This window comes from Podarcis melisellensis (assembly GCF_964234715.1).
Source record: "Podarcis melisellensis genome assembly, chromosome: 13".
In the NCBI taxonomy this organism is placed as follows: Eukaryota; Metazoa; Chordata; class Lepidosauria; order Squamata; family Lacertidae; genus Podarcis; species Podarcis melisellensis.
The window spans coordinates 26,018,435-26,041,982 of NC_138545.1; the positions used below are offsets into that span (position 1 = coordinate 26,018,435).

The window sequence follows — 23,548 nt, forward strand, 5'->3', positions numbered from 1 at the left end:
TCTCTTGCTGCATGCTATACACAAATGTATTCTATTCTCTTATTTGGTACAACTGAATGTTTCTTCCTGGCTGTTATGGCTTATGACAGATACATTGCCATCTCCAATCCACTACGTTACACACTCATCATTAACAGGACAGTGTGCATCATGTTGGCCACTTCCACATGGATAGCAGCCTTTCTTATAACAGTAGCCCCTTGTCTTGCTAAGCCAGCTAGGTTTTGTGGAAACAATGAGGTGGACCATATAGGATGTGAATTCAAATCTATGTTTAAGCTCATTTGTACGGATACCTCTATGAGCCAAATAAGCGTATACTTCACCAGCACTTTGTCACTAATTATTCCCCTTAGTTTTATTCTTTTCTCCTATATGCGCATTCTAGCAGCCATTGTAAGAATGCACTCAGGAGGAGGCAGAATGAAGGCTTTCTCTACATGTGGGTCTCACCTGGCGGTAGTGACTATGTACTATGGCACAGCCATATTTGTCTACCTTTTCCCTCAGAATGAGAAGACTCATGAGATGGAAAAAGTACTTGCAGCATTCAGTGCAGTGCTTACACCTGTGTTTAACCCTTTAGTTTACACACTCAGAAACCAGGAAGTTTTAGGAGCACTGAAGAGACTTTTAGGTAACAAAAAGCCAGGCATTACATACTAAACTTGTTTATGCAGCTCTTTTAGTTGCATTGTTCCTTCATAATGTGAAGCAACATTTCCTTGATTGTCCCATAGTGTCACTTCTTTTTACTGTTTTTGGCAATGAAATGGAAATACACTACAAATGTAACAGGAATGTAAAATTAACATTCATGTTATGGCATATCTTATCCAAAGATATAATTACCTACAGAATGTGAACTTAACTGTGGTGTTATTTTTATTCTCCCTGTCTTGTAAACCAATCAACATTTTGATCTCTAGCTCAGCAGAGTCACAATATTGGTGGCCCATTCTTGTATATAGAATTTGCCCAGGAATCTCAATTAATGGTCCTGCGATAAGAACACATATTCCATCTTGGGTGCTTCACAAGTTGGATATAATGGTATAAACACTTGCTAGTTCAAGAACTGAAACTCAAAAATATACTTTTGGTGAAAATAGTGTTTGCATCTTAGCAGCAGACTGACAGGCTGTTACCTGCTTTTGGTTCGCTCCTAAGACGTGCTTCCTTTCATTTTAGTTGATGGGTTCTATCAGTTTGGGTGGGGAGCAGACATTTTGCCTGAATCCACCAAGTGAAATAAAAGAGGAGGAGAAATATGATTTTCGAGGGAGAAGGAGGGGGAATTACAATTGTCACAAAAAGATTTTTCATCAGTCATGGCTCGTGACTGAAACATTGTTGTCATCAATCCATGAGTACTACACAGATCATTAAGAAGGTGGTTTGCATCATGTTGGTCACTGTTACTTGGACTTTCATAATTATTGTAATCCCATGTCTTGATAAGACAGATAAATTGCTTGGGAAAAAATGAGATTGACCATGTAGGATATGAATTCAAATCTTTCTGTAAGCCTAGTTGTATGGATACTTTCTCAGGGTGACAAAAATTGTTCTGGCATGGTTTCTATTCTTTATCTCTATTACATACTTTTGGAAATGTAATGTTGACTGCCTTATTTTTCTTCAGTGTCATGCTCAGTCAATCAATTTATTGTATATAGCCAAAGGCCTTCACAATGAACAACAGGGGGCAACAGCAAGGCATTTCTCTAAAATCACACCATAACCTTTAAAGTCTATGGTGTAAAAGCCTACAGCATAAACATTTACAGCATAAAAAAATAGAATTACAATGCACTAACGTAACTGGAGCAAAGCTTCTTATCTTCCAGTCCAAATTTGGCTACTAGTTTGTAGATATTTTTGGCTAAGAGTCACTGGGGGGGGGGGGGTTAGATTGATCTGAAAATCAATAAAGAATAGGAGATAAAAAATCTCTGAGCACTATTTATAAATTTATAAAAACAATTAACAGTACATTATATCGTCAACCTGCTTACATCCATAAATGCATTTCCTTTCCATATGAGCTATTTCAATGTATTTCACCTCTAAATATGCTGAAGGCATCTGCTGAAACCTAAGTTCAACAAAGGCCCTATATAATTGTGAAAAAGTCAGCCTTTCAAGGTAGCGAGGTTTTTAATTTGAGGGTATCAAATAGAGTAACAGGCAGAAAAAATGGATTTTTAAAATTGGTTAGCACCATAACTGAAGTTCCAAGTTCTAAGTTCAAGTAAACTAAGTGATAAATATTTATTCATTTGGACATTGTAAAGCCTAAGATTGTTTTGACACTTCTGTGCCGAACTTCCTGTCTTTAGTTGCTCCAACCAGCAGAGCATGGTAAGAAGGTCTTCAAAGGTCTACATCATTTAGGCTAGATCAATTATGGCTGCTATCAAGTGAAGACCCAAAGTTCTAAGATGAGCTGGTGGGGTCCCATGAGGTGATAGTAGGAGGCCCTGTAGGAGCCTGTTCATGGCACTTGGCATATGGTGGTGATCAAAACCTTGGGATTTACATGTTGAATGCTTAAAGTTTTATTTTTAAAATGTAAAACAAATTAACAAATTAGTCAATGGAGATTCGTTCATGTGGGAACCCACAAAGAAGAAATACAAGTCAGAACTAATAAAGTCACCTTCACCTTTACCTATTTGTGGAAATGACTGTGATTTACTTGTATTTATTTACTCACATGTAAACCTGAATCTATATTCTATAAATAAAAGGAGTCACATAAAACTATAGAAACATCAGACCAAGGGAAGTCAGGAACCATAAATGCTGCAGCTAATCTCAGGCATTCATTGTGAGACCTTTATTTGAAGAGGATTTTAAAATGTATTGATAGATGAGCTAAGATAAGAACTGCTCAGAATTTTAGGGACATATGTAAAGTACTAGCTTTTAACATGACAAGAACTTTACTATCTATGTTCTGCCTTCTGAATCTTCTTGAATTACCTTTGGGTCATTTTGCAGATTTATGCTAAATGGAACAGCATCCTTAACGTGGGTTTTTTTGCAGGGGGAGGGCGAGAAATGCTCAATGCTCTGAAGGATTTTTTCCATGATTCCCCCTCCAATCTTCAGTGAGTAAAAAACCCCAACAATAAATGGTAAGCTATTTTCTTTATTCGTTACGCATTTTTGAAATATTTGTGGTCACTTCATGGGGCTTAATAAGCTTAATAAGCTTGGCTTAATAAGTTTCTCACTGTTCCTGTATGGACTAGCATATTTGTGCCATGAAGTATTCCAAATTACATCTTACACATTTATACATTTCTCTTAAGATCACCATTTCAGGGAAGCTTGGTTGAATGATCTAAATTCAAAATGAGGGGGAATCAATTAAACAGCAACCAAAAATATTTTCAATCAATTGCAAACATTTCATTCTACATACCTTGGAAATCTGTTGGTAGAAGGGAATAAATCCACTAGATCATTGTGTGGAAGCGTCCAGATGTAATAATGAAATAAATAAATGCAATTCTATATTTTTCTATTCAGAAGTCCCATTAAAATCAATGCTTACTTGTAGAAAAGTTGATATAGTATTGCAGTCAGATAAAAAGTCCAGTTGTAAAGGTACTATTTCTTCCAAATGGAGGTCTCATATTTCTCATAGGAGCATAAGTTTTGTCATGCTTTGTCATGCATTGTCAGTTCAGTGCTTCTAATCAGCACCTCTCACTGTCAAAGCTGGTGTTACATGAGCTTTTCACAAGCATAACATGAATACACCATCTATTCTTCTTTGTTCCATCTTTGTAGTAAGATGTTTGAACATTACACACTTTGACCATTACAAGCATAGTAGAGACAGCCTTGTACAAATGAATTTTATTATGACTATTTCTCTGTAGACTCAGTGGTTGTAAAGGAAGTGACCTACTACTGCAACTCTCTTTATATTAGAAAAGTGAGTAGTGTAGAAATGTCTTAGAAATATGGTACTTCTGGTGAATGACATCTTTCTTTTCCTCTTGGAAATTATTTTAATAGGATTAAGGGAACATTTATTTAAAATTTGTTTCATTCTGTATGGTTGTCTAGAGCTACACATTTGTTGTAATTTCTACTAATTTGCAGTTTACACATTCAGTGTAAGGGAACTTTGTAGCTTCTATTATAATATCAGTATGATGGCATTAGGTTAGTAGAATTAGACTGAATCAAACCTAAGATCATAGAATCATAGAGTTAGTCACATTTAGGTTTTGTTGAAATTCATGGGAATGATGGCTAATTTTTCACACTGAATTCAATGTAACCCAAGTACTACTAACATATTAGACCTGACCAGGTTTTAATGATTTTATAATGGCTATAGAAATCCAAATGGCATTTGATTTCTTTTCCTTCAGGTAACATCCCGATGCCACAACTAGGAGAACTAAATAATACTGAGATAACTGAATTTGTCCTCATTGGATTCTCAGGGAAACCCAAAACAAGGATGGGTTTAATGAGCTTTATTATCTTAGCCTACTTGGTGACAATAATCGGAAATGGACTCATTCTTTTTGTATATGTAGCTGAGCCCCGGCTTCATAATCCAATGTATTTTTTCCTTTGCAATTTGTCCGTACTTGATGTCTGTTACACTACTACTTCAGTCCCTCAAGCTATTGCCAACTGCTTGGTGGACAGACCAGTCATGTCCTTTAACATGTGCTACCTTCAAATGTACACTGGCTTATACCTTGGATCAGCAGAATGCTTCCTGCTTGCTGTCATGGCTTATGACCGATATATTGCCATCTCCAATCCCTTACGTTATATGGTCATCATGAACTGGAAAGTTTGCATTGCTTTGGCAGCTATCTCCTGGGTAGGTGCCTTCATGTTGTCTATAGTTCCTTGTCTTGCTAACCCAGCACGTTTTTGTGGACACAATGAAGTGGATCAGATAACATGTGAGCTCACAGCCCTCATGAAATTAATTTGCTCAGATAACACTGTGGGCCAGCTTGTTATGTATTTTACAAGCAGCTTCACTCTCCTCTTCCCCTTCTCTTTCATCCTCTTTTCCTATTTACGTATTATTGTGGCCATCCTAAGGATTCATTCGTCAGGTGGGAGGTGGAAAGCTTTCTCCACCTGTGGTTCCCACTTGACTGTGGTGTGCATCTACTATGGAACATGCATATTCACCTATCTGAAACCTCAGTCTAAGGTGATGGAAGAAAAGGACAAAGTTATAACTGTGATTTATGGAACCGTTGTTCCTCTGTTAAACCCGCTAATCTACACACTGCGAAACCAAGAAGTGAAAGGTGCACTTAAAAGGCTGACTGGGAAGAAACAGAGATCTCAGCATTGAATCTGTATTTATATATATATGAATTCTTTAAAAAGGGGGGGTACTCTCATTTTCCTACTCATATTGAAATATGAGTGAGGCCAAACCTAGATTCACAAAATGTTTAGGGATATGCATATCCCCGCATCCACCAGAAAAAAGCACTGTATGTATATACTGTGTCCAATGTGGTTTCCGCTTTAGAAAGACTGTTTGGGATTTCAGCCTAAAGGTCCTTAAAATGCCTGTCTTTTGTATTTCCTTAGGGCCAATATAGACCAGAAGGGGTTGGCCATATTTATGGTTCATGTGTCTGTCTTATTACGAAACAAGGTGGGGGATGTGAAGTTTCTTTTATGTCAAGAGTTGTGCTTGGTTTTATAGAGCTGAACCTTCCTTACCCAATTCTGTTGCTTCATACACATCTCACTTCCAGTACATCAGCAATTTACTGGTGGAAGAATAGGATGAATTATGGGGAGTTAGTGTGTGTGAGATGAGAAGGCTGAGTTCCATACTTCCATTCAATAGGTTTTAAACAGCCTCACCTTGCTTCACTTTATATGATAATGAGGTAGACATGTACAAATTCACTCTTCTTCTATCTGCATTGGCCCTATTTCACATGATAATTTTGTCCTCAAAATAATACTTATTATTTTCCCCAAAATATATCAGCATCATCAGCATCAATAGTGTAAAATTAGGAAAACTCATTTAAACATGATTTTCTGTATATATCTACTGTAAGTGTTTTATTATATGTATATTGGGTCTTAGGCTATCTTCCCCAAAGGTTTCAAGCTAGAATAAGCCGATAGAAATATAATTTTTCTCTGTCTTGATACACCAAAATGTAAGGAAGAAACAAACTGTAAGGAGCATTAACACTCTCCCAATTATTATTTTTTGCATACTTTCCAGGTGCATGTATATATCTGTGTATGTAATGAACCAATAATAAAATTATAAGTTATCAAAAGTAACTATGTTAAAATGAGTTTATCACAGTCATATTTACACTTTGGGTTGGGGGACAGCAATCTAAGAACTAGTAATTGATTAAAGTAAAATGTGAATGGTTAGAGATAATGAAGCAGTCCATAACTGTAATATACAGTTACTGACTCACACTTGCACACACAAAAGCATTAACTTGGACCCTGAGTGACTCTCTGAAGCCTTTGTGCTCGCTCTCACTCTCTCTCACATTGCATTGGAATGTGTTTATGCCTACACTCCAGATAGCCATCGCCAGTCACGGCCCACCTGATGCCCCGATCCTCCAAATGGGTGAGAACAACCTTGTCATTTGAAAAAAGTATGGACTTGATTTTGACAGCAATCGCTGACCTAGAACAACTGCAGTCTGCATCTTTTAGTCATAGCTCCTCCCACATTGTCAGTGGTGTGGCACAATGAGATCAGCCACCTAAACTATGCCCTTGTAAAAATCAATAGGGCCTTGCGACAAGTAATGCAGCATCTTCAGTGTCGCATAATTCAATACCCAGACATTAAGCCCAATATGCCCAAATTGTTTCATCCTGATGGTGTCCATTTCTCCTCCCCCTTGGGGAATGAGCATTGGGTAAAACCTGTGTTTTGTGATGAATTCACCCCTGAATAGACTCTGTCGTGCCTCAGTTGTCCCAGAAGGGGGGGCTGAGAGGGATACACACCCAATCCCTATGCCAGGGGTCAGCAAACTAAGGCCCAGAGGCTGGATGCAGCCCACCGGGATCGTAAATCTGGCCCTCAGACCCCGTGGACCCTTCTGCCCATGCGGTCAGTCCCCACACTAAACCTGCATGGCACAGGGGCCTCGCCCTGTGGGGACAGACTTCCACTACGCTGGCACGGCTTCGGATTGGCTGCAGGAAGTTCCTGCAGCCAATCCGAAGCTGCAGGTGCCTCTGGACAATGCCCCTTCCCACTGAGGCGGCCGTGTATGGCCAAGAGCCAAGCGGAAGGAAGCAACAGTGGCAGGGAGACTGCCTCCACCACCAAGCCAGTGGCCTGGGCTCCGCGCCCCACAGACCCCTGGCCAAGGCAGAGGACGACGACACTGCCAAAGACAAGGTGGTGGCGGCGTGAGTGGTGGCAGGGGGTCCTTTCAGGAGAGGATGGATCCAGCAACCCACAAGGTCAGAGGGACTCCTGAAAAAGTTTGTGGAACCCTGGCCTATGCCAAAGCTTCCTACATCTGAAATCAAAAAAGTTGTGGCTGTTTAAATCCAAGACAGTTGTGTCCATTCATTTACCACTCAGCTGTTAGGCGCGCTGGGATGGGGGACTGCGGCTGGGCATGCAAATGGAGCCTTAAAAAAAGCAAAAAAGCAAGTTGAGTGCAAAGTGAATGTTTGGAAATTTAAATAGATCACATTGATTTGCATTTATTTATTTATTTATTTATTTATTTATTTATTTGACAAACATTTGTAAACCCTTTACTAGAGAAAAGAAAAAGTAGTTTTCAAGAAACTCTTTAAAAATTGGTTATAAAATGCCAATGAAAAGCCAAATATTGAAAAACGGGGTCTGTTAAACAAAATATAATTTCAAATAAAAGAAGAATTTTTAAAACTCTTACACCTACTAAAATCACAGGGCTGCATAGGCTTTTTGGAACAAAAGCATTTTCATACTAAAAATAAGTGTAGATGCTGCCACCTATACTTTATCTAACTGGATTCATGAGGTGAAATCAAAGCAAATCTTATTGCTTTCTAGTGAACTCAGTGGAATTCCTTTTGATTAAATGGGTGAGGGCTATTCTCTCTGCTTAAAACGTAGATGGTCTTGTGATCATTACTTCATTTATATGTTGAATAGTTATTGGTGGTTCTTGATTGCTCTCAAGCGAATTAATCAGTATAGATTAGGTCATGTGGGAATGCAGAAGGTTAAAGCAGAAATCAAGAACTAATATAAGGTTATTCCTGTTTACCTGAAAGTAAAAATGCTTCAAGATGCATTTTCACTCACATATAGATAGATCCAGCTGTTCAAGAATGGAAGATATGTTTCCTACATAGCTATGGTTATTGGATGCCCAGATAACATAAGAAAAAGAACTTGTAAAGTAAATATGTTGTAGCTAGTTTGATACCTTCAATGTATAACTTTCTTTTTAATTCGCTAATAATGGATCAAAAAGGATCAATAAAATGGATTCTTAAAATGTATTGATGTGAGTGCACTAGATTTGGATAACCTTAAGGAAGAATTTAAAATATTTCTTTTTAATCTGTAAAGAACTCCAATTTAGCTTCAAAAGCTCTTTCTCTCACCTTTCCCAAGTCTCTTGAAATTATTTTTGCATCATCCTGCTGTAACTCTGAAAAAAGGGGAACTACCACATTGCACCGATTTTTTTAAAGCATACTGTCACAACTGAGTAGATTATTCTCAATATTTGGAAGAGGTTTTTTTAAGGTAACTTTCTCTTTTAATTGAGCTTATTACTTGTATTCCACTTACTTATAACTGGGTGCAGCATTTTACATTAGGCACTGAACCTCAGTTCAATAAAACTTCATTAGAAGTGTTTGATTGTTATTATTTTTCATATTTATTTTATACATTTTGTGTTTTTATGTTGCAATTCTCATTAATCTTGGATGAAGGTAAGTTAATAATAATAATAATAATAGTAAGTCTACTTACATCTCTCTCGCTGAAATCAATTGGACTTTTAAGTTTTTAACTTACACAAAGTCTTACCCAGTGAAATGATTTTGAAATAACATAACATTGTGTCATTTTTCTGTATATGTGTGCTTGTGCAATCTGCAGTGTTGTTTAGCTTGTAATTTTGCAGAAGAGGATAAGGAATCAACAACCTGCACCTGAAAAGGATAATAATCAACAAAACAATAAATAGGGATACTAAAATAGAATACCAGTCAATTCAAAACAAAATATTGCTCATCTACTGTTAAAGATGTCTTAGAAATGTGAAAATGTAACAAATTTAAAATGGGTTTTAAGTAAAATAAATCTCCAGCACCTACGTAATTTGATTATCATGATCTGGTAAATTTGCATTGCACTGGTGTTTGTTCCATGGTTTGCTGGTTGTTTCATGGATTTCCTATGTTCCCTTTTTCCAGCCTTGCCTAAGCCAGCAGGGTGACTTGGAAACAATAGAATGTATCATGCAGCTCATGATGTCAAAGCTTGCATTAAATGCTCATCTGGTGCTCTGGGTCACTTGGTTATGAAATACATATACTGCTCTTTCCCCTTAACAGGTAATATTGTGGCCATTCTGCAACACTTTTCATCACATGGCAGGTGGGAAGCTCTCTCCCACTTGAACCCCACTTAGTTGTAGTTTGCATCTCTATGAAACTTGCACATTCAAATATCTAAAAACCCAGTCTAATATCACACAAGATAGGCATCAAAATTGCATTTTACTGACCAGTGATTTGTATGTTAAACAACTTAATCAACACACTGCCATTTATTTATTTATTTATAAGTTTGAGATCTTTCCCCAAATATGAGTCTCTTTTAGAAAGTTGGAAAAAAATAAAAGCAAAACTGACCATAAATTACATGTGGGTTATTGCCCGGGGGGGGCACTAATTAATGAGCTTAGAGTCCTTAGGGGCCAAAGAAAGAAAGGATGATTCCATACCTGTTTGGTCTGACTTTATTTCATTTGTAAGCAAGGAAGAACATAGCTGAGAAACTCCCTTGGCCTGTGAATGATTATGGTTGCGACTCAGAGTATTTGAAAACTTTAATTACTTTTCTCTGGTATAATAGCATCCATGTTTTGTAACCCTCTCTGGTTTAACCATTATGTCTGTCCTATAAATAGTTCCAGTTACTATGTTCCACATATTCAGATACCCGTGGTTTATTTTATTTCGTTTTATTTTATTTCTGATTTCATTTGACTGTGATCTATAATTGTATATGGACTATGTTTATTGTTGCCAAATCCTGTTTGATAATACTGTATTTTGTTGAATTTTGTATAACATTTCTTTTTAAAATAAAAAAATTAAAATGTAGGCTTTTTGCCTGTAATATATGCAATGCATAGAAATAACTCTTGATCTATTTCTCATTGGAATATATACATATTTTCCCCACTTGTTTTCATTTTATTATGTACGATCATTGGCTGTAAAACTAAAAATTGATTTAATTTGACCTATATAACCTGTTTGTGTTTGTCTATGATTCAGATTACAAACATTTTAATCTAGTTATAAAATTATCAATTTCAATATCACGTTTCTACTATTCTTTTTATAAATGCCTGTATTATATGTAGCCAATACTTTCTCAAATATTGTGCATTTTCTGTTTCTTCCCTTGATCACCAAAAGCAAATTCCTTATGCAGAATCTAGGAGACATGAATGAGACTGACATCACTGAATTTGTCCTCATTGGATTTTCTGGACATCCCAAAATAAGAACAGGATTAGCGGCTTTAATGAGCATCATCTACTTAGGAAATGTTGTTGGAAATGGACTCATTGTCTTCGTGGTCACAGCTGATCCTCGGCTTCACAATCCAATGTATTTTTTTCTTTGCAATCTGTCCATCATTGATATTGGTCTTTGTACTTTTTCAGTTCCACAATCTATTGCCAACTGTTTGGTGGACAGACCTGTCATGCCTTTTGCTTCATGTTACATTCAAATGTATGCTGGCATATACCTAGGAGGAACGGAATGTTTCCTGTTAGCAGTCATGGCTTATGACCGGTATGTTGCCATCTCCAGTCCACTGCATTATATGATTATCATGAACTGGAGAGTTTGCGTTGTTTTGGCTATTGCATCATGGACAATGGCCTTTTTGCTAGCTATAGTACCCTGTCTTGCGTATAATTGTGACCATTTTGAGAATAGATTCATCTGGTGGCAGAAAGAAAGATTTCTCTACTTGTGGATCTCACCTGGCTGTGGTGGTGGTTTTCTTTGGAAATGCTATAGTTCAATACATCAAGCCTCAATCTAAGGACAATCAGGATAGTGATAAATTTATTTTTGTCTTCAATGCAGCAATAATACCCATGTTAAACCCTTTAATCTATACACTGAGAAACCAAGATGTGCTGGGGGCACTTAAAAGACTGATACGGAAGAAACTGTAATGACCGCTCCCCACTTAAAACGGGGGGCGCCCTTTGCGTGGACGCGTGCAGCCCTGGATCTGGAGTGGCCCCATCAGCATAGGCTTTGCCTTCCCTCAGGTGGGATACCTGGAGGTCCCCGCCTACCCCAGTGAGTTGTCCAATCCCACCTGGGGGAAGCATTGCCAGGGAAACCAGGCCAGATAGGGGAGGGATTACCTGCCCACACAATAGAGGGTGGATCTTAATTGGTAATCCTCACTTGGCTCCAGAGCTTCTCCCACCCTACCCACCCTCAGTTAATGTCTTCTTTTGCAGGTTAACTTTTCTTCATAGGCTTTGCAGGTTAACCTGTCTCCACAGGTATGCGGGCGCTGCTACGATAAGGTTGCTGTTAAAGGGCCGGAAAGGAATTTCCCTGCATTGGCAGGTTTCGCCTTTCCCGTAGCAAAACGTCACAACTTTGGCGGTATCAGGCCTTGGGCGGAATCCTTTAGTCCATCTTCCTCTTTGCGGCGGCGATACCAGGGTTCCCCGTTAAAGGGGTTTTGAAGGGAGGCTTTGGCCGTACGCCGAAAGGTCGTCATTGCTCTCCCCTGCGGCGGCGTAACGGGGGCGGCTATCTCTGCTTGAACATATGTTCTCCAGAGCCGGCCCATCCCCCCCACACACACTGGATAACCCTGATGCTCCCTAGGTCCCCGGCTGGGGACTAGGGAGGGAGAACGCCCAATGCCTGAGCCAAGGTCTACCCACATTTGAAATTTAATAAAGTTGTGGCCAATTTAATCCCATAGCATGTTGTCTAGAGTCGTTATTCCACATGACGGGGGGGACCACTCGGGATCTGGGGACTCCGCCTGTCCACGCAATCATATTGTTGACTGAACCTTAGGGTTTCTCTTAATACTTGAGAGTACAGTGGTACCTCTGTTTACATACTTAATTCGTTCCGGAGGTCCGTTCTTAATCTGAAACTGTACTTAACCTGAAGTACCACTTTAGCTAATGGGGCCTCCTGCTGCTGCCGCGCAATTTCTGTTCTCATCCTGAAGCAAAGTTCTTAACCCGAGGTACTATTTCCGGGTTAGCGGAGTCTGTAACCTGAAGAATATGTAACCTGAAGCATATGTAACCCAAGTTACCACTGTATGTTAAACTGAAATGATGCTTTAATCTTTGCATTTTCCTTAGGCCAAAGAGATGTGAAGGGGCCACATATATATTTTTACAGTGCTCTCTTTTAATGTAACCCTTTTAATAGGTTGTTAGTTTTGTTAATTAAGAATATGGAGATGTCAATTTTTTTCTGAAAGGAACAAAAAATGAAAATAAAGGAAATGTGCAGTTTTTCTTCACATAATGTATCTGCTGTATATAAGGACCTTAGCTGTGGCAGATGAAGGCATCCAGTTGTGCTGCAAAGGATGCACCATAGCTCTTCTCATTGTGCTCCTCCCTGTAGGCATTCCTCTTTTGGTCACTGCTATGGATACACAACTTGCCTGTCTGTCTCTAGGCACTGTGGTTGTATACAAGGGTTGATGTTCCCTGCCTTCAGGTCATGTATGCAGACATCTTTGTAACACAGAATTAGTCTGCCAACAGGCCTGGTGCCAGAAGCCATCTCCACATAGAGCACATCCTTGGAGACCCTGACATATTCCATACTGTGGACATGGGCAAGCCAGCATAGATGTCACTGAGACAGGAGTGTGAACCTAGTCAGATAATAAAATAATAAACATTATTATAAATAAATAAATCCAAGAGGTGAGTTGGTTAACTACTCTATATAACATGAGTTCTCTTCAGTTAGTATGCATCCTTTAATCAGGCTGCGTCAGGTACTGTCTGGATGAGGAGTGTGAGGATCCTTCCACCCAGGAACTCCCCAGGGAAGATGAAGACTTAGACCCCTGGTCCTGGTGGTGGGACAATGGGGAGGGTTGAGCTGGGTGGTGGTGGAAGCATGAGGGTGGAGTGATCAAGGGGGGTTAGAAGGCCTTTCCAGGACAGGGCTGGAGGTTGAGCGTCTTGGTGTGAATGCAGACACAAACAAGGAGGAATCAGAGAGTACACCTGCCATACCATAGCAGGGTAGTCTCAGTCCTGCTGGCTCTCCTCTCACACACCCCTTTAGTAGTGTCCTACATGTTGCCTAGCAATGAAAGACCCAGAGTAGGAGCTCATCCCCATGTCACAGTCCCTTGTCTGTTGGGGACGGCTCCAGAGTGAGAGGCTAGAGGGGAATGGCAGGGCCAGAGCTCAAGTTTCCTTTAACGTCTCAAGCTGAAGGAGTTAAGCCCGGGACAACTCACTATGTTACTTTCTGTGAATAAAAAGTCAAGTTTACAATGTATGTGGAGAGATGATTTCCAGAGCCCATGGGTAAAAAATTTACAGCTGAAAATTATGGCAATGGGAATCTCCCCATCCAAATTACTAGAGCAGGACATAGTTCCAGCTAAAAGAACAGTAACCTGTAAACTAGAGGAGATGGACTTGCAGCAGAAAATGGTCTTGGGCAATGGTACCTGCTCACCTCTAAACCTTGGTTTATTACCCCTCTTAAGGCTCCCAAACTATTTGAATTCCTTAACTTCTTCGGCTCATAGATATGCCTTTGTAAAGGCAAGATTCAACACCTTCCCATCGAACGTGCTGAGAAATAGATTCTCCAATGGACAGATATCGCTCTTATGTGATTGTAATTGTGGGGCACCGGAATCGTTGCATCACATAATTCTTGATTGTGCTTTTCACTTATCGGCCAGGAGCAAGTTTCTTGCTCAATATCTTAAGGGAATTGCCGATGATACGACTGAAGCCAAACTGAGATATCTATTAAATGATGATGACCCCCTAAGATCACTCATGGTTGCCAGATTCTTGATCAGCGTCCTATCCCTAAAGAAGAGAAACGGACTCTTGTGTGGCTCGGATAATCCCTTTAAACCATGATCTATGTTTTAGGATGTAATTAGGTGATATCACCATTTATGTCTTCTATTAATTTATGAGCAGAGGGCGATGTTTATGTTACAAATTTATTGTAATGTATGATGTTGGTCTTTTGTTTTTGTTTTGCTTTGGTTCTTGTCTTTTTTTTTCTTTCTAAGTTTTGGCGGTTTTAAATTTGGAGGTTCAAGTACATTATGGTGGTATGGGAAACTGTCGTGTGACGGGCCAATGGCCGTAATAAAGATCAATCCAATCCAAAGTCAAGTGCATTCCAAGTCTCTGGCCTCTTTCTTATTGACCTGCGGGGGCCTGCACTTCCCTGTTAGCCTTCATTACAGGCTGTAAGGCTAGTTAGAAAATGCAGCATGGACACATTAATGGCAAAATGTAATACTGAATCCTGCTGCCTAGACATGCGGATGATTTCTACTGGTTAGGGTTACAGGTCTGGCCTACAGAGAAGTGGACACTATCTAGATGATTATGTATTAATGGGGCCAGCTTCATTGCAGGCTTGTTGGCAACTCATGGAGTTCACCACTTTGACAGGGGAACTGTGCATTCCACTGGCCGCAGATAAGACCGGCAGTCCAGCCACTATTAGGGATATAATAAGATTCAGTGGCCCAGACTGAAAAGTTAGTCTGTAAGGTCTGATTGCTCAGTTGCTACAGCAAAAGAAGGCCACTTCAAGGCAGGTGCAATCCTGTCTCAGTCACCTGAACTTCACTTGCCAGGTTATAGCCCCAGGCAGAGTCTTTTGCATTTCTCTAGCCCAACTCTAGCCCTCCTGCATATTGGCTCCCCATCATGTCAGTCTCACAAAAGCTTTCAAAGCTTATGTATTGGTTTGGCTAAAGTTCCTCCAGGATGATAGTACTGGCCTAATATTTCTGGGCAGGAAGTTGCAAAGTGCCACTAGCACTTTAGAAGACTCTACTGTTTTCTAGTAAACTTGGTGTGATTCCTTTTCATTAAATGGTTGAGGCCTAAACGCTCTTTGCTGAACATACAGTGGTACCTTGGTTGTCGAAGGGGCTTGGCTCCCGAACAAATCGGCTGCCGAACACTTCAAACCCTGAAGTGAGTGTTCTGGTTTGCAAATGTTTTTCGGAAGCTGAACGTGTGACACAGCTTCAGCAGTTTCCAATTGAGTGCAGGAAGCTCCTGCAGCCAATCAGAAGCCATGCCTTGGTTTTCAAACAGTTCCAGGAGTCAAACATACTCCCAGAATGGATCAAGTTCAACAACCAAGGTACCACTGTAAATAGTTTTGTGATAATAACTATATATTTATATGACTAGTTATAAGAGTTCCTTGAATTCTTGCAAGTAAATTAGTCAATAGGGATTATTTCATATGGGAATGCAGAAGGATATAGGTGAAATCAAGAAGTAATATAATGTTATGTATCTTTATCCAGATGTGACAATGCTTCAGTATATTTTTTCATTGAAACATAAATACACCTGATTAAGAACCAAATCTATGTTATCTATACACAGATAGCTTTTGAAGGACCAGAGAGCATATGAAAAAGAACGCAGAAAGTAAATGCCATATAGCCAGCTTTGAGATTTTAATTGTATTAGTTCATTTTTAAATTGATAAAGCTAGTAAGCCAAAAGGAATCAGAAAAAGGATTCTGCAAACATATTATTAATGTGCTAGATACAGAACAGTTTTGAATTTAAGGGATAATTAAAAATATTACTTTTTAATTTGCAAGGAACTCCATCATAGCTGCAAAAAGCCCCACTTTCTTTCCCAAAGTCTCTTGAAATTGTTGCTGTGTTATCCTACCAGAACTATGGGGGAAATATTTGGAAATAACCAGAATACACTGAATGTTTTTGGAGAAAGCCTATTGTCAGAACTGCATAGATTTGAAGATTGTATTTAAAAGGTAAGCTATCATTTTTAATTAACCTTATGTATTCCACTTAGTTATTCTTGGATATGCTAGCTTGTACATTAAATACTATGCCTTTGTTCTATATAACTTCATTAGAAGAGTTACATGCATACTTACATATCTACCACTGACAAGAATGAAAAAGTACTTAAAATTTTCAATGTCTTACCCAGTGTCCTAATCTAGAAATAAAATTATATTATATGGGAGTCATATATTCAAATGTGTGAAATCTCACTCTAATATAGCACAAGAAATAGGCAAAATTATTTTGCATTCTACTGACTTGTTATTTTTATGTTAAACAATTTTTTAGTGAATTCACTTAGAAATCTTTTTAAAATGTGTTTGTGATGTTTCCCCAGATGTGGTGTGAGAACGCAGGAACGTAGGAAAGAAAAAAAAGGGAAACTTCTAATAAGATCTCAGGCTTTCTCAATAAATTACCTGTGATGCATAGAAATATTAGTTGATATGTCTATCCAGGGAGTTTCTATAATTTTGATCCTACACATTTTTATCTAATAGCATTATCAATTTCAAGGTTGATACTGTAGTTTCAATACTGTAAATGTCTAGTTTATATATAGTCAATTCTTTTACTTTCTCAAATATTAAGCAACTTTTATTTCTCCCCTGATCACCAAAAACAAATCTTTATACAGGACTTAGAGGATATGAATGAGTCTGAAATAACTGAATTTGTCCTCATTGGATTTTCTGGACATCCCAAAACAAAGATAGGATTGGCGGCTTTAATGACCATCATCTACTTGGGAAACATAATCGGAAATGGACTCATTCTGTTTGTAGTCATAGCTGATCCTCGGCTCCATAATCCAATGTACTTCTTCCTTTGTAATCTGTCCATCATTGATATCTGTCTTTGTACATCTTCAGTTCCACAATCTATTGCCAACTGTTTAGTGGACAGACCCATAATGTCTTTTGCTAAATGTTACATTCAGATGTACACTGGTATATACCTTGGATCAACAGAATGTTTCTTGTTGGCAGTCATGGCTTATGACCGGTATGTTGCCATCTCCAATCCACTCCGTTATATGCTTATCATGAACTGGAAAGTTTGCATTGTTTTGGCTATTGTATCATGGACAATGGCCTTCTTACTTGCTATTGTTCCCTGTCTTGCAAACCCTGCCCACTTCTGTGGACATAATGAGGTGGATCATTTTGCATGTGAGCTCACAGCCATCATGAAATTAATTTGTTCTAACATGGCTGTGGGACAACTGTCAATGTACTTCACCAGCACTGGCACAATTCTTTTTCCCTTCTGTTTCATCCTTTTTTCGTATGCACGTATCCTTGTGGCCATTTTGAGAATCCATTCATCTGGCAGCAGACTGAAAGCTTTCTCTACTTGTGGATCTCACCTAGCAGTGGTGCTGGTGTTCTTTGGAAATGCTATAGCACTATACATCAAACCTCAGTCTAAAGACAAACAGGCTAGTGACAAAATTATTTATATCTTTAATCAAGCACTGGTACCCATGTTAAACCCTTTAATCTACACACTGAGAAACCAGGATGTATTAGGGGCACTTAAAAAGGTGGTGGGGAAGAACCTGCGGTCATAATATTGGATGAATCTTGTGAGTTTTAATGGCATTTTAAATTATCATATCACTGTCATGTTTTTAATAAGCTTTTAAAAAAATTCATTGTAAAGAACTTTATATTTCTGAAATGTGCAATAAAATGAAATAAAAACATAAAAAATAAAACATAATAATAAGAAACCAAACCACAGGTCTTGTTGTCATAATGTATGACCTCTTTATCTATCATCTATCTATCCAGTTGTTCTGTAAATCAGATATGGGCTATCCTACCAGAATGATTTAATCTGTTCAATATATTAGAAAGATAAGCTATTATTTTACTGATAAAGCAGAAATGGTGAATTGGTGGCCCTACAAATGATGTTTGACTCCTTCTCTCAGCAGCCTGAGCAACCGTAATAAGTAGTCAGGGATGATAGAAGCTTTAGTCCTGCAATATTTAGAAGTCCACAGGTTCCTCATCCCTATGATAAAGCAAATAATTTGGAAACCAAAAGGCCCAGTTATCAGATGAAATATAACCTAGCATTGAATCACCTCTGGTTTCTGGAACTAAATAAGCCCGGCAGAGATCTTAATTTGTTCAGCAAAGTCATGTTTGCCAAGTCAAGCCACACCCTTCCACCCTACACCTGATGTCAAAAATCTTAATTCTGAGAAGTTATTTAGAATGTATAAAAATGTTCCAAATACCACGTGAAAGTGTCAAGAAAAATGAAGGGACATTTTATCATGTGTGGTGGACATGTAAAAAAGCTTTTAAAAAGTATTGGATTCAAATACATACGCTGATACAGAGGATTTTGGAGATCAAGTTTCATTTGAAACTAGAACTCTTCCTATTGGGACTAAGGGATATATAATTAGAAAAAGACTGAAACTTTATTTCAAGATGTTTCAATATAGCTGAAATACATTTGTTTCAATATATACACAGATACCTACAGTTGAGGATAGTTATTAAAATTACTGGACTTAGAGTTAGTGAAATCAATGTGCTTAATCAGAATAATCACTGTTAATATTTACTAAAGATTGGAAACTACTTATAGACTTTTTGCATGAAAAAGAAAATGAACTTTTAATATCTGGCTTTGAAAACTGAAAATAATGTTGGTTTATAGAAGGTAGATTTCCTGTTGGGTATTATCTTGGAGTGGGCATGTTGAATAATTTTATATATAGCTGGCAGATGAAGAATCAGAAGTTCTCTTTATTTTTACCCCCCCTTCTGATTCATTTATTCCCTTCTTTTCTCTATTTCTGCCCTGTGTTTTTATTTAGATTAGCATTTTAGTCTTGATAAAAAGATATCTGATAGTCACATTTGTATCCCCCCCAATTTCAATAACATTTACTAAAAAAAAGAAAAATAAATAGGCAACTTTTAAAAATTAACACCTACAACTGCAAGGTTATCTTTTAGTCCAATGCACATTCTTGCCATATTTCCAGTCATTTCTTTGGACAAATGAGATACAGCATAATATAGACAACATTTGTGTGTTATATAATAGAACAGAAGACCTATAAGCATTTTACAAGTCTAATATATTCTTCCAGAATACCAATAAAATGCAAAATAAACATTAATTTCAGGTGTGTGTGGATGTGTGTGTGTGTGTGTAAACTAGCATGTATAAAATGTGTATACTTTTTAACATAACACAACTTCTGGAGCACAAAAGATAATAGCAGGCACCCAAAACAATGCCATAATGTTGTCTGCCTAATATCTGTTGGTAGAAAGTTCTAAAGTGCCACCTACACTTTTTTAAGACCAGACTCAGTGGATGCAGGAGGGAATCAGAATAACCCTTGAGTGTGTTCAAGTAAGTTCAGTGGGATTAATTTTGCTCAAGTTGTTGAGGTCTACAGTTTCGTTGTGAAACCTAGTTTTCTGATGATAACTTCAGATTTATAAGCTGGATAGTTGTAGATCTATTTTCAACGCTCTCAAACAAAGTAGTCAGTGGGGATTGTATCATATGGGAATGCGGAAGGGCAAATCAGAAATCAAGAACTAATATAGCACTGTGTATCTTTAGCTGGATGTAACAATGCACACACACAAATACACATACCTGTTGTTTAGGAATTAAACTTATGCTACTTATATAATGATAATTACTGAAGGCCTGGATAATGTAAGAAAAATAATTAAGAAAGTAAAAGTGTTATAGCCAGCTTTCAGACCTTTATTGCTTTCCTTTCTTTTTAATTTGATGAACATAGTGAGTCAAAAGGAATCAGTAACATGGATTCTGAACATGTGTTGTTAGTAATACACTAGATCCAGAACTGTATATTATGTTTTTAATTTGCAAAAAATGCCACTATAGCTCCAAACATCTTCTTCTCAGTCTTGCATTATGTTACCAAAATATTCTTGCATTATCTTACCAAAATTGTGGGGAGAAATCTACCACAATGAGCTGATGTTTAAAAAAGCATATCATCACTACTGAGTAGATTTTTCACCCTCATTTGAAGAGATTTTTTTAAAAGGTAAGCTCTTTTTTAATTGACCTGATTATTTGGATTCCACTGTTTTGATTTGCATTGTAAACAACTCTGTGATCCTTGGATGAAGAACAATATATAAATTTAATAATAATTATGAAAATAATATACCTCTGTTCTATAAAGCTTCATTAAAAGTGTCGCAATGCATCAGTCCAACTGAAATCTCTGGAATGTTTAAAGATTTAACTTTGACAAAGCCTTACCCATTTTTAACCTTCATCTGAAAGGAATGAAAATCAATGAAATAATAATCTGGGATGCTTCCAGCCAACTGAAAACAGTTTTTTCCCCTTCCTCTTACAACTGTTAAAAATGTTTTAGAAACATGCTGGGAAATTTTAAACTGTGCCTTAAATGAAAACGTTGTTTTGTTTTTTATTAGTCTGCATTTGAAAGTGTATAAACCATCACATAGTTCTAGATAAAATGGAAGATAACATAACAAGAGAAAATAGCTTTAAAAACCCCATTTCACATGTAAATTATAATTAGATAGCATAGCATAGTTACCTTATACTGAGTCACACTATTAGGCCATTTACCGGTAGCTCATTATCTTTTAAGCTGACCGACAGTGACTCTTTTGGGTTTCAGACAGGGAGCGTTTTTGTCCCTATTTGAAGATGCCAGAGATTGAATTAGGAACCATCTTCACACAAAGCAGATGCGCCTCCATTGATCTGCAGCCCTCCTTCCTAAATTATCAGATATTATGACATTAGGTATATGCAGATAACATGAATGCCTATTGGTATCAATCATTTTGGCTGAATAGTGTTTTGTGTATTTGGTCTACCAAAGGGACATGGGTGGCACTGTGGTCTAAACCACAGAGCCTAGGGCTTGCCAATCAGAAGGTCAGATGATATTTATTCATCTTTGGGTTTTTCAGTTTAGTCTGGCAGATGTATTGTACTGCTATTGTTAGAGTCATATTTTAATTTGTAATTATTTCTAATAAATCCCAGTACAAAACCAGGAGCCATATGTAACTGAATTGGTTTTCTTTCTATTGAACAGTTCTACAGTTGGAATTGGGGGAATTTTACAGAAATATTTGTGTTTCATTGGATATATTAAATTAACTGTATTGCTTTGGAATCAAGGCCAGAATGGGCTTCATGAATTTTCTGATCTTAACCTCCTTCGTGACAATAATTATAAATGGACTCATGGTCTTACGTAGTTGCTAAGTTGAATGCACATTTTCCATTTTCCCATGGTTGACACTGTTTTACCACCACTTCATTCTCATAAGCTATTGCTGTTTAGTGGACAGACCTATCATGCCATTAACCAAGTGTATGTTGCAATCTCCAGTCCCATATATTATATGATCATCATGAAATAATGTGTTTGCATTGCAATGCATGCCTCATGCATTCCGCAACTTGCAGTTGGTAGCTGTGCCCTTGTATTGTCTCATGTACTTCATATTTCCTACTGTTTCAAGCTTTGCTGATTCAGTAAATTAATTTGGACACAGTGATACATAACATGTAGCATGTGAGGTTTCATTAAATGGATTTACTCAGCTAGCATATTGGACAAACTGGTTATGAAGTACATGTACTCCCCCCCAATTCTATTTCCCCACAATATCACTGGGTTTTTTGTATATCAGTTATTTGTTGCATGGTATTATTATTATTATTATTATTATTATTATTATTATTATTATTCTGCCCTATACCCAGAGGTCTCAGGGTGGTTCACAGGGTGGTTCACAGAATAAAATCAAAATATAAAGCCACAAAATACATAATCAAAAAAACAACAACAACCCAATCCCCCCAACCCCCCCTCTTGATTATCTATTTAGCTATCAGTTCTATAGTTCATATCCTAAAAAATGTTGATGCAATTTAATGGTATCAGTATCTTGGTTCGCAATATTCATATAAATTAGATTTATATATAGGTTATATATGGTTAATCATCTAGCTTTCTCAGATATTGAATATCTTTAATATCTTTCTTGATCACCCCAAAAAATCTTTCTGCAGAACGTATAAATGAATGAGACTGACATCACTGAATTTGTCCTCATTGGCTTTTCTGGACATCCCAAAACAAAGATAGGATTGGCGGCTTTAATGACCATGATCTACTTGGGAAACATAATCGGAAATGGACTCATTATATTTGTAGTCATAGCTGATCCTCGGCTCCATAATCCAATGTACTTCTTCCTTTGTAATCTGTCCATCATTGATATCTGTCTTTGTACATCTTCAGTTCCACAATCTATTGCCAACTGTTTGGTAGACAGACCCGTCATGTCGTTTGCTAAATGTTACATTCAGATGTACACTGGTATATACCTTGGATCAACAGAATGTTTCTTGTTGGCATTCATGGCTTATGACCGGTATGTTGCCATCTCCAATCCACTCCGTTATATGCTTATCATGAATTGGAAAGTTTGCATTGTTTTGGCTATTGTATCATGGACAATGGCCTTCTTACTTGCTATTGTTCCCTGTCTTGCAAATCCTGCCCACTTCTGTGGACATAATGAGGTGGATCATTTTGCATGTGAGCTCACAGCCATCATGAAATTAATTTGTTCTAACATGGCTGTGGGACAACTGACAATGTACTTCACCAGCACCTGCACAGTCCTTTTCCCCTTCTGTTTCATCCTCTTTTCTTATGCACGTATCCTTGTGGCCATTTTGAGAATCCATTCATCTGGAAGCAGACTGAAAGCTTTCTCTACTTGTGGATCTCACCTAGTCGTAGTGCTTGTGTTCTTTGGAAATTCTATAATCACATATATCAAACCTCAATCTAAGGACAGTCATACTATTGATAAAATTATTTATATCTTTAACGCAGCACTGATACCCATGTTAAACCCTTTAATCTATACACTGAGAAACCAGGATGTGTTAGGAGCACTTAAAAGGCTGGTGGAGAAGAAACTGCAGTCATAGTGTTGATTGAATCTAGTGTGTTTACACAATATTTTAAACTGTCATGACACTTATATTTTCAGTTTTCTTTGGGTGAAAGGGAGGGGGTAATGGAGCTGCATTAATATTTTTCTAAACAGAGTGAATAATATTAATAATAATAGAAATAGAAACAAAAAGATTTCATTTATATAACA

The 23,548-nt window shown here is 37.7% G+C and overlaps 3 protein-coding genes across 3 annotated transcripts; all 3 read left to right on the plus strand.

Annotated features, from left to right (window-relative positions):
• Window positions 1-3,104: 3,104 nt before the first annotated feature.
• On the plus strand, window positions 3,105-5,356 carry LOC309356084 (olfactory receptor 13H1-like; the record flags this gene model as incomplete). The annotated part of the gene is made up of 2 exons (XM_081887264.1): window positions 3,105-3,143; window positions 4,398-5,356. Exon 2 carries the CDS (start codon window positions 4,409-4,411, stop codon window positions 5,354-5,356), a length of 948 nt encoding a protein of 315 aa, XP_081743390.1. The 5' UTR covers window positions 3,105-3,143; window positions 4,398-4,408.
• Window positions 5,357-16,249: 10,893 nt separating this feature from the next.
• On the plus strand, window positions 16,250-17,922 carry LOC309356085 (olfactory receptor 13H1-like; the record flags this gene model as incomplete). The annotated part of the gene is made up of 2 exons (XM_081887265.1): window positions 16,250-16,312; window positions 16,987-17,922. The coding sequence occupies exon 2, from the start codon at window positions 16,999-17,001 to the stop codon at window positions 17,920-17,922; it is 924 nt and encodes a 307-aa protein (XP_081743391.1). The 5' UTR covers window positions 16,250-16,312; window positions 16,987-16,998.
• Window positions 17,923-22,448: 4,526 nt separating this feature from the next.
• Window positions 22,449-23,372, plus strand: LOC309355557 (olfactory receptor 13H1-like; the record flags this gene model as incomplete). The annotated part of the gene is made up of 1 exon (XM_081886502.1): window positions 22,449-23,372. One exon carries the CDS (start codon window positions 22,449-22,451, stop codon window positions 23,370-23,372), a length of 924 nt encoding a protein of 307 aa, XP_081742628.1.
• Between the last annotated feature and the right edge of the window lie 176 nt (window positions 23,373-23,548).